At 36.0% G+C, this 12,154-nt stretch overlaps 2 protein-coding genes across 2 annotated transcripts; one reads left to right on the forward strand and one right to left on the reverse strand.

Annotated features, from left to right (window-relative positions):
* The first annotated feature begins 363 nt into the window (after positions 1-363).
* Positions 364-6,191, forward strand: LOC112040765 (fasciclin-like arabinogalactan protein 17). The gene is made up of 3 exons (XM_065774323.1): positions 364-2,002; positions 5,324-5,443; positions 6,017-6,191. Exons 1-2 carry the CDS (start codon positions 682-684, stop codon positions 5,395-5,397), a joined length of 1,395 nt encoding a protein of 464 aa, XP_065630395.1. The 5' UTR covers positions 364-681; the 3' UTR covers positions 5,398-5,443; positions 6,017-6,191.
* Positions 6,192-7,430: 1,239 nt separating this feature from the next.
* On the reverse strand, positions 7,431-9,736 carry LOC112040796 (pectinesterase). The gene is made up of 2 exons (XM_024073694.2): positions 8,812-9,736; positions 7,431-8,131 (listed from the first exon to the last, which is right to left on the reverse strand). Exons 1-2 carry the CDS (start codon positions 9,734-9,736, stop codon positions 7,431-7,433), a joined length of 1,626 nt encoding a protein of 541 aa, XP_023929462.2.
* Positions 9,737-12,154: the final 2,418 nt, after the last annotated feature.

Consider the following 12,154-nt stretch of genomic DNA (forward strand, 5'->3'; position numbering starts at 1 on the left):
GCTAGTAGACGTACAACATGTATCTGGACTTAATACTTACGGCAGTCAACCCCGGAACAGAAGAGTCAAACTCTCAACTCTCCCATCAAAGCCACTTTCACCATGAGCCACGAGACATTTTTTTTTTTGAGAATATGAGCCACGAGACATGACTTCAAAGCCTTCAAGCTGAAATTTATGGATTTTGGACCAACACCAGGTCCACCTGGACCTGGACCCTACTTAACCAGCCTGTCCGAACCAACTATTGCCGTCACGCCCAGCCAGCCAGACCTAGTAATTCCATGTTTGCCACGTTGCACACTTTTTTTTTTATTTTAATATTACTCTTCTTTAACACACTACTATACTAGTTATAGACTTATAGTCCCTCACTGTTTCACACCGCAACCGACACCTCCCCTCCCTTTCCAATCCCCACACTTTTACTTTAACTCCTTCACAACTTCTAAACAAACCCCCCAAAAAAAAAACCCAGTGCGTTTATCATTTAGACCAAAAAGGAAAAACACAATCACACACATCACACTGAAACAGTAAAAACCAAAAAAATGCAAATGACCAAACAAAAAGAAAAACAAAGAAACACAACCACATAAACCATATCACACACAACAACCCAGAAGAACTCTCTCTACTGTCTCTCTCTCTCTTCTGAATCCACCGCTCTTTTCTTTCGCCATGGATTTTCACGTCTATGGCGTCTCGAGGCTCGTTTTTATCTCGTCTATTCTCGTCTTCTTCGTCGGAATATGCCTCGCATTGTCGGAAAATCCCAACATCAGATCTTCCTCTCCTGCGAATAACTCTGGCCAAATAAACTCCAACTCGGTCCTCGTCGCTCTTCTGGACTCGCATTACACTGAGCTGGCCGAGTTGGTTGAAAAGGCCTTGCTGTTGCAGACGCTAGAAGAGACAGTCGGCAAGCACAACATCACAATCTTCGCACCCAGAAATGAAGCTCTGGAACGCGATCTCGACCCCGAGTTCAAGCGCTTTTTGCTCGAGCCTGGCAATCTCAAGTCTCTCCAAAAGCTCTTGATGTTCCACATTATCCCAACTCGGATCGGATCCAACCAGTGGCCAACTCACCCCGAGTCAACTCAACACCACCGCACTCTCTCCCACGACCACCTCTTCCTCACCCGCCACGAGAAGACCGGAGACAAAACCGTTGACCGCGCGAAGCTCATCCACCCGGATTTCCTGACCCGACCCGACGGAGTCATCCACGGAATCGAACGCTTGCTCATCCCACAGTCCGTGCAAGACGACTTCAACAAACGCCGTAGCCTCCGCTCAATCTCCGCCGTCAAACCCGAAGCAGCCCCGGAAGTCGACCCGAGAACTCACCGTTTGAAGAAACCGGCACCGCCGGCGAATCCCGGTTCGCCGCCGGCTCTTCCGATCTACGACGCTTTAGCACCTGGCCCATCTCTAGCTCCGGCACCGGCGCCCGGACCCGGCGGACCACACCACCACTTCAACGGCGAGGCTCAAGTAAAAGACTTCATTCACACCCTTCTTCACTACGGCGGGTACAACGAAATGGCTGATATTTTGGTGAACCTGACTTCCTTAGCAACCGAAATGGGTCGGTTAGTTTCAGAGGGCTACGTTTTAACTGTGTTGGCTCCAAACGACGAAGCCATGGCCAAGCTAACGACGGAGCAGTTGAGTGAGCCAGGGGCACCGGAGCAAATAATGTACTACCATTTGGTGCCGGAGTACCAGACGGAGGAGAGTATGTACAATGCGGTGAGGAGGTTTGGGAAAGTCAGGTACGATACGCTGCGTTTGCCGCATAAAGTGGTGGCCCAGGAAGCTGATGGGTCGGTTAAGTTTGGACAAGGTGATGGATCCGCCTATTTATTCGACCCGGATATTTATACCGATGGCCGGATCTCGGTGCAAGGGATCGACGGAGTTTTGTTCCCGCCGGAGGAGGTGGAGCCCAAGAAAACCGCCCAGCCCACCAAGGTTGTGTCCAAGCCCAGGAGAGGTATGTGAATTTATTTTTACTGTTCGATAATTAAAGACTCTTGGCGAGTAATTAGTAATGACTTAGTGATAAATCAGTGTGAGTTTAATTGTTTGATCATTACTTTTTTAACACTTATGATAGTGATTTATTTGCCATTTATGAAATGTAAGTTCATTCTGTGTTGCTTGTTTGTAAATTTTGGAGTTCCCTGCCGGACTCTGGTATTGGTAGGTGGGGATGATAATCAAAATCAGCAAACTAATCATGAAAATACATATTGAAGGGTTATAGAATGTGACAGTTTTGTTTTTGACTTAGTGATAAATTAGTGTGAGTTTAATTGTTTGATCATTATTTTTAACACTTGTGGTAGTGATTTAATTGCCATTTATGAAATGTAAGTTCATTCTGTGTTGCTTGTTTGTAAATTTTAGAGCTGCCAGCCGGATTCTGGTATTGCTAGGTGGGGATGATAATCAAAATCAGCAGACTAATCATGAAAATACATACTGAAGTGTTATAGAATGTGACAGTTTTGTTTTTGTTATTCTTTTTGGGGTTAGGTGTAGTGAAGTGAAAGTGAGATATTGTGACTGGGTCAAGATGCTATTGTGGAGTAAAGTATGGGGTAGAAAGAATTGCATTTTGGGGTGTATATTTTAATGTGATGTTTGCTTATGAAGAAAGAAAGTGAAAGGAAATGACTTAGACTGGGAGTTTGGAATCTTAGTGTGGAAATTTGGGTAGCATATGAAAGATCGAGGTGCTTAGCATGATGTGAAATAGACTAGGTTAGTTATTGGAAGTGGAATTACTTGTATGTCATTATGGATTGCTTTACGTTGATCATGAGTCTTGAGGTTCACTATTGCTAAGCAGAATTTACATTTGAACCATACCAAAACTGAACCTAGTTTGTTAGGATCACTTTTCAATAGTTCATTCATGGTATTTTATCATTTTAATGTTTTCTTATATTAGGTTGAAATTTTAAAAATTTTGGAAACATTGGACCGAACAATTAAGCCATTAAATTGTTGATATGGCAGTAAATTTGTAAAATAGGATCACCAATCAACTTGGATATTGAAGAAAGACGGTGTGCTTATTATTTAAAATATATTTTACACTCTTTGTTGTAAGATAATGCTGAATTACAAATCAGTTGGAAAATTTGACCTTGTCAAAAACCCAAAAGAAGTGTTAATAAGAAAAAAGCGTTTGGGGTGGGTTAATGGATGAGTTAATAGAAAGTGGGCAACTAAGAGGAAAAATTAATTTTGTGAGGGTATTAGAATTTTATAATTGAATAGTAGGGTAGGGCCTTAGAATTAGAAAATTGAAAACAGCACAAAATCCAGTTAGTCATGATAATGATGTTTTGTCTTTGGTATCTTTCCTTATTACCTTTTATTTCCAACGACTATTGTATTGCATGACTTTGTATTGACCCAGATAAGTAAACATGTATACCTTCTCTTTTAGCTAACAGCTGGACCTTTTGTAGTTTCTAATTAATCCTGATTGTATATTTTTGCTATTTCCTTAATTTGTTTAACATAGAAAATTGATAGGGTAAATTGCCAAAAAAAAAAAAAAAAAAAAACTACTCTACACTATTACCATTTACCACCTCCCTAAACTTTGGGTAATCGAGCAATCAACCTTATCTAACTTATGACTGATTACCATAAATTTTGTTGAAAGCCATTGTTTATTATTATATAGAACTTCAATTAATATGAACTAAACGAAATATGAATGTTATTGATACAGATGCAACAAGACAAGATTCGTAGAAAAGCAAAGGATGTAAAAGTTATGGAATTGGAAGGCAGCTCACCTTGAGTTTGGAACTAGGGGTGACCTGAGTTTGTGGTTTTCCTTTTTTTCACTTTTCACTTTTTTCTTTTTCTCTTTTCTCTTTTCCCTTTTTTTTTTTTTTTTTTGGGTGGGTTTGGGTTCTTGAAGAGGTAAAAGAGTTACTCTAGTTTCATATATACCTACTATTTTAGTACATAAGTGTATTTTGTTCTTAATCCAAAAATTTGTTAGGAGGCTGGGTTTATGCCGTGTGTAATCGAATCGAGATGGAATGGGCCGGAGTATCTTGCACGTTGGCTTCTGCCTGTTCAATAAAACATTTAAACAGGGAAAATTGTGAAATACAATAAAGAATATTATTCTTTCTGTAATAATGTATCCATGGAAGTATCTCTCTGCTTTCCTTTNCTAATTTCACTTTTGCAAATAGTCCCCTGTCAATATTAATATTTATTTTAGTGAAGAAAGTTAACATCATAGGGACTTCACCTTTTGAGTTTTTAGGGGTTTTTGAGTGAATCTTGAGTATTTGAGAGGGAAGGTAAAGGCTATTAGACAGAAAATTTTCTTCAATTCAATGAAAATTAATATCAGGAGCACTACTTTTGAGTAAAGTTAGGAGATTATTGCTTATTTTTTTAAGTTTGATGAACACATTGTAAATCTTGTGATGGTTTATTGTGTTTTTGGTTTATAATACAAATTACATTTCTTGGCTGTGGTTTGTTGCATAATTATGTAATAATGAACTATTTTTAGGTATTTAGGGACCAAAATATATTGGCGTTTCAATTTGCGTTTTAAGACTTAACCTTAGCTTGAATTTGTAAAAGTTGGCAATAGTTTATGTTTAAATATAAAGGACAAAGTTTAGTTAATAAAACCTTACTCAATATCATTAATATTACTACATATTTCGAAAATCAAACCGTTGAATTACATGTTCTTAATACCTTAATACAATATCAAATTTTGTATCAATAGATATTATTTACTTTAAGATTATAGATTATATTTTATGCATAATTTTAAATTAAAAAACTTGCAATTTAAACAATTTATTGATGACATATATTGATCTTTAATTTTCTAGAAATTTTCAAGATGAAGGATATAAGAAGAAAATGTAATCCAATGTAGATTTGTCAAAATTCACCTCCAATAATAAGATATTGAGTAAGGTTGTAACCTTACGCTACAACCAATTTTGTAGCTAAATTTTGTCCAATATAAATACATCCCTGAAGCAAAGAGTAGAAAACCATGATTGATGATAATGCTGTGCCTAACCCATTGTCCTAAAAGCATGCTGTCTAGTCTAGCTCACAAAAGTAGGAACTTTTTCCTTTATCTTCTTTTAATTCATCTTTAATTAGGAAGGCTGAAATCACATAAAGAAATTAATCATTTAACTTTGGTTTTCTTGTTGATTTTTATTATCAATTTAGGAGTAGTTGGGTAGGCAGCAACATCTTTCCCATTAATTTCTGCTGAAATAAAAATTGATGAATGCAGGAAAATTGATGGAGGTAGCATGCCGGGTGCTTGGAGCTGTTGGACAGGATTCTCGATTTACCACTTGCCTATGAAAAATCCCCCACTATCCTTTGGCCGACATCACTGAAAAATACTAAGGTTCTAATTTCTCTCACATTCCCGTTATATTCAAGCTATGTTAGTAAAGGGGTTTTTGGATATCATTAACTTAATTCAAGAACATATCTTTCTGGCCTCATGTGTACTGTATTCTGTCAATGATGGCTTCTGGTATTTCTAATTGAATTATGTGGGTGAGTATGAATCATCTAAAATGCTGTCAGGGTCACTTCACTTGTTCTTCAACATTGAACACAAAGCTAGCCTTAAAAAAAAATGTTGATAAAAATATACATAAAAAAAAACCCTAGCTAGGTGGTTGCCCAAGACCTCTCACACAGGAAAAGAATATTGTTCTTTTGTGGGTCTGTATCTAATAGCTAAACATGTGGTTCTTTGCTGATTAATTATACCAAGTTTGTACCATGTATTATTGTATATTTCCTCTCTCTCTCTCTCTCTCTCTCTCTCTCTCATTTTTGAATTGTTGGGCTAGTAAACAACCTCCCAAGTAAATGACTGATTACCATAAATTTTGTTGAAAGCCATTGTTTATTATATAGAAACTTCAATTAATATGAACTAAACGAAATATGAATGTTATTGATACAGATGCAACAAGACAAGATTCGTAGAAAAGCAAAGGATGTAAAAGTTATGGAATTGGAAGGCAGCTCACCTTGAGTTTGGAACTAGGGGTGACCTGAGTTTGTGGTTTTCCTTTTTTTCACTTTTCACTTTTTTCTTTTTCTCTTTTCTCTTTTCCCTTTTTTTTTTTTTTTTTGGTTTGTTTCATGGAAGTATCTCTCTGCTTTCCTTTTTGCTGTTAGGTTTTTTTTTTTTTTTTTTTTTCCCACACATCAGTTCCTCGCACATGGTATTGTATGAGTTCTGGACCCATCATCGATACCATAAGACTTGCTCATTATTGTATTGAAAAGTTAGTATGCAAAAGCTGGCATGGTGATTTGTGATTTGTGAACCGGCCTAAAATTTTTGGTTACCTGAACCAAAGTCTTGCTAGAGATAATTTTAGTTCAGCTAGCCGACATTTGCTGATTATATTTTTTTAATACTTCCTGATTAGTATAATGTTTTGATTTGACCGAGGTTAGCATTCTTAATATGTACTTACTCGCAGAGATTCTTTGAACAACAACTCTAGAGAATAAAAATAATCACAACTGCTTTAAGTAAAAAATTCTATCGGTGGGTAAAAGCTTGTTAACTCAATGTTAACTCTTAAAAGGTTTGTCTCATTGAACAAAAATTGTAAATCAACAGTGTTCTAAAAACATTAGTTCAAAGGCGTACTTCTTGTTAATTTTTGAAACAAAACAACTTATGAAAGGTTAGTCGTAAGTGGTAAGATGTAAGTTTAGCTTCAGAAATAAAGTAAAATGATTGCCACCTTGAAGCGGACATAGAGGACTATTATTTGAGTGACTTTAAGATATGGCAAACGGAGTCACTGTGAAATTAATTAGCCCAACCAAACTTCTATAAGCGACCAGCATCATATACATAATTGCATTAAGAGAAAAAGGCTTCATATAGGTGACTACTTGTTCTGAGTCTTCCGACTACTCCATTGCAATTTGTGAGGATGATTAGCCAACTAAACTTCTATAAGTGAACATCATCATATACATAATTGGATTAATACATAAAAAGGCTTTATAGGTGGCCATGAGGGAACCATCCCTATAGACATTGGGCCAAATTGCCTTGGAATTGGGCCACTTTAATAAAATGCAACATAAAATAACCAAAAGATGACATAAAAGATCTTACAAAACAAAAAAGAAATAAATAAGATAACTTAGAAGACATAAATTAGGTAACTTCATGTCCAAAATCTGTAAAGATAGATAATTCTACTAAACTAAGAACATTGAGAGAACAAACTATAAACTAATGCCAAGAGCCTTGTACAACTGGCACAATATCCTGCATTCAAATGAATCAAATTCCATCTTCCCTGTAGTAACTATTGAAGTAACAAAAAATAAAATAAAATTTTATACTAAGCAATATCTAAATCAAAGGGAAACCCAGTCTCCGGCAACCAGCTTTTGCCATTTATGAAGTTTCTTGCGCTATACTCTTCGACTTCCTCTCGTGAGAGTTTGCTGTTGTATCCTTTCCCTTTAACTCTCTTTTCCAAGTTAGTCCCAGCACCATAGTTCTCATGTTCAACATTGTTTGTAGAACCAAGTTGGCCTTGATCATTCGAATCTAACCATCCATTGGGATGAATCAAATGTCCAATATAACATTGAATGATGGCTGTTTGATTCACATATCCAAATGTTCGTCCAAGAAATATAGTATTACTAGATTTTTTCAACGAAGTGTTATCAGCTGCTGCTCCAATAACAGACTTTTGTACGCTAATACCATTTCCCAAACCTTTTGGGTCCTCATTCCTTCCATCAACAGTTAATATATGCTTTTGATTTAACAATGGCTCTTTAACCAAAATAAGACACTCTTGAAACACAGCACTGCCCTTTCCAAAAATGAAGTTCATTGTGCCTTCCACAATGCAATTTTTATAAAACTGGTTACCTTTATGCACATAGAGTGTGTTTTGGTATCCAGTGAAGTTGCACTTATAGAAGGCAACTCTATCTGCAGAAACAGCAAGTGCAACAGCTTGCTTTGTAGGTTTGGCAGTGTTTTCAATGGTTAGTTCTTCAGCAGTGAATCCAAAACCATATACAGCTGAAAATAATATCAAAAGAAAATTATATCTTTTCTTACACAGAATTGCCAAAAAAATTATATTAAAAAAAAGGAAATTAGAAAATTAGCCATTCATTATCATACTTAGTCACAAAACAAAAAAATACGTAAGATAATGTTATTATCATATTTATCATCTTATGAAATTATTTTTTTTATTGACATTCTCTTCTTCATCATCAACATTTACTATTACTACCTTTTGTTCTTCTATTTTAATAATCTTTCTTTACATTTCTTCTTGGCATTCTAACTTCTTAACTTACAAAAAAAAAAACTATATTGCCATTTTATTATATAAAATAAAAGTGAAGTACTTAAGTGTGTTGTGTAAATTTTGTAGAAGAAAGAGATAATTATGAGAAAAAAAAACTCATAGACATGTTTTTTTATTGAACTCAATCAAGTAGCCTAACAATTTTGTGTCAAAACACAAGTCTAACAACTTGTTCTACTAAAAAGTTTTGTGTTTAATTTTTTTTTTTTTTTTTTTTTTCCCCACATGTTACATGTTTATGATTTTTTGATATGTTCATAAGATTCCACGGTCAAAAGATATCTAAGATACGATATTTTTCCTCATTCTATATGTAATATATTAACAACTATGATCAATAGAACTAAATATTAAAAGAGAAAAGTTTCATTGAGAGACTTACACATGGTAGCAGATTCAATTATCGATACTCCACAGTGATATCGATTGTCAGTTATGATGGTTGTTCTACTGCTTTCACCAACAAATCGAAGATTAGTCTTGTCCTTGGGGATGACAACGTATTCTCTGTAAATTCCAGCCATTATCTTTATAACGAAAGGTCTGCTTCCAAACTTAGGAGCTAATTCAACAGCTTCAAATATAGATTTGACATGGCCTGATCCATCTTGTGCAACAATTATATCTGGCTTAACATCGTCTCTCCTTTTAAACTCTTTCGAATGGAAATGAGTGAGCCAAGCCCGTGTCGATTCGCCTAACTCAATACTCTTCTTCAGTAAGGACGAAGTGATGAAAAGAGCAACGAGCAAATTCCTTTGCTTTTTTGACATTTTTGAATCTTTCTTTGTAAAACTGGTCCTGACTTCTCTTAACCTGTTCATGCAAGCTTTTTGATATATCTCAATGTGTCTGAAGACATAATCGAGCGTAGTTGGATCTCCACCTCGCAAGGAAGACACAGCTTCATCGAACAGCTTTACTATTATATCTAATTCATCTATACAATCCAAAACTTCTGACTTGTTATCGACCCAACCCCAACCGAGACTCGAGCGGTTGAGCTCGTTTAAGTCATCTAGAAGGGATTGAGCCAAAGTTGAAGTCTTGGTTAAAGCAACCATGAGAAGATCTTCCTTAGAAGTTACAGCTTTGACGTCCTCATGGTCGGGTGTCAAAAGCTTGGTGCAATCAAAGGTGTAGTTCCTGAAGTTGGGTTGAATGCATATTTCCTCTATATACTGAAAAGCTGCCGGTGTTGTCTCTTTGGACCAAAGATATTGGTCTGAAAGGAAAGAGACGTACATGACCAACAGACCCATGATGAAGTAATAGACATTCCGAACTAGCTCAAACATACTGGCCATGTCTAGCCAGCTAGGGTTTGAAGAGAAGACTAGGCTAGCTAGGGTTTATAAAATGGAGGAGGATATATCTTTGCTTTCCTTTAGGCCTTTTCTCTCTGTTTGTAATGCTCGTTGATATGAGTTTCACTTTGAAATTTGAATAATCCGCACAAGGTTTTGATCTAATCAGGCAGGGCTTAGAATTTTGGGATTTTTTTTTTTTAAATAGAAATAAGTTGGGGTTAGAAATTGTAGGGTTGGTTTTTGTGGCCCAAGCCCAAAGACAATTAATTTGTAGAGTATAGGTGAAAGAGCTAGATTAAGTATGAGGTTGATAACAACAGCTTTCAAACACAAGCTGACATTAATTTGCACGTAAACTTTGATAATTCGAGGAGCTATACAGTTTGTTTTCTTTTGATGAACCACAATCTTAGGGTTACAACCCAGTGTCCCCCATTGCTAGGAGCTTCATTCCTTTATATAGTCACTCTTGTCCTCATCTCCATCGTCCATGTGTTCCTCATCCATGAGTTTGCTGGAGTACATGTCACGTCAGGCATCTTCTTTTAGATCTGTGTGAGTGGCGGTAGGTTAGGATGCACTGTTCAAGGGTCTTCTCCACATAAATGCGGCTAGAAAAGTTGTTGCAGTGCATTAAATACGGTGGCAGCAGCTTTCCCCTTAGATATTTCTCCATCCTTATCATTCCATAGCATGCTCAGAGCTTATCTTGATCAGATGGAGTCCTCGGAAGGTCATTCTGGCCTTTCACACATTCAATTGATCTAGGATATCGCGTCAGAGGATTACAACCTCTTCGGACAGGAGATGTCCTCGTCGGACTGTGATAATTCTTCATCTTGAGGGTCCCTGTAACACCCCAAAATTTTGACACCAATTTAATTATTATACATAAATTATAAGGAGGCCTACAATTAAATGGATTAAATTGAATTGGGCCTATGATATTAAAAATAAGATAAAGGCTATGAAATATGAAGCCCAAGTGAGGTGGCATAAGTAAATATATGGGCTTTGATAAGCTTTAAAAATAAAATAAAATAAAATAAAACCCTAACCTTCTTCCTCTTTAGTCACACGTGTATTTTACTGATGGAGCTTCCTTTTGCTTCAGCCGCTTCACACTACTAACCTTGCTTTGCTTCACTGTGGCTGTGAGTGGAGACTAAAGGTACGGTTCTCTTCTGCTCTAAACTTAGGGAAATTGTAATACTCAATGGCTAGCTTTTCTTTCCACTCTTAAAGGAAGAATCTGTTAGTGGCGTACCTCATAGAAAAAAAATAAAATAAAAATAGGGGCTGCTGTTATGGACCTAAGGCTATGATTATGTTGATAGAAAAAGGGTGTTTTGTGGACATTATATGACCGTATATGGCCTCACTAAATATCACCACCCATCTGCCATGTATCTTCACGTTGTCCTTGTTCAATACGTGTCCAGCAACTTCTTTGTGTTTTGGTGGCATCAAGGGAATTCTAGGCAATTGGATGGATAAATTAAGGTATATATTAGGTTGATCACATGTCCACCTTCCTGCCATATTAAAGTTTCATGCATAGCTAGGATTAACCTGCCGGTGTTGTCTCTTTGGACCAAAGATATTGGTCTGAAAGGAAAGAGGCGTACATGACCAACAGACCCATGATGAAGTAATAGACATTCCGAACTAGCTCAAACATACTGGCCATGTCTAGCCAGCTAGGGTTTGAAGAGAAGACTAGGCTAGCTAGGGTTTATAAAATGGAGGAGGATATATCTTTGCTTTCCTTTAGGCCTTTTCTCTCTGTTTGTAATGCTCGTTATAAGAGTTTCACTTTGAAATTTGAATAATCCACACAAGGTTTTGATCTAATCAGGCAGGGCTTAGAATTTTGGGATTTTTTTTTTTTTTTAAATAGAAATAAGTTGCATGACTTATTTTTTTAGATAGAAATAAAAGTTTAGTTGTTTTTATTTGACTTTCCTATATTACTTTTATCAATTATTTTGGATAGACATGTGAGTCTAATGGGTTCTTGATATTTTTTTTACTATTAGCTTTTTTATTATGATATATGGATTCTTCTATCCATCTATGTCAGATACATGAAAAGAAAATACATGCATGAGGTAAATAATTGCATGTATTTTGTCTTTCTACGTTTACTTGTTTGATATGGCAAACAAAGGAGAGGATCTTGGATTTTTACAATTTATAGGTTTTCATTGATTATATTGTGGTGTGCCTTTTTTATTTTGTGAATATCAACCATTTTCTTATTTTGGTTTTTAATACATCGCTCTTTTATTTTTGGATAGAAATAATAGCTTTATTTTAAATTATTTTGTTTTTTTTTTCTTATTCACTATAATTTCTATTTTGATTACTATTCGAATTATTCTTCTAATAGAATTTCTTTTATCATTAATTTAT

Source organism: Quercus suber, unplaced genomic scaffold (genome assembly GCF_002906115.3).
Source record: "Quercus suber isolate HL8 unplaced genomic scaffold, Cork oak 2.0 scaffold_90, whole genome shotgun sequence".
Classification (NCBI taxonomy): domain Eukaryota; kingdom Viridiplantae; phylum Streptophyta; class Magnoliopsida; order Fagales; family Fagaceae; genus Quercus; species Quercus suber.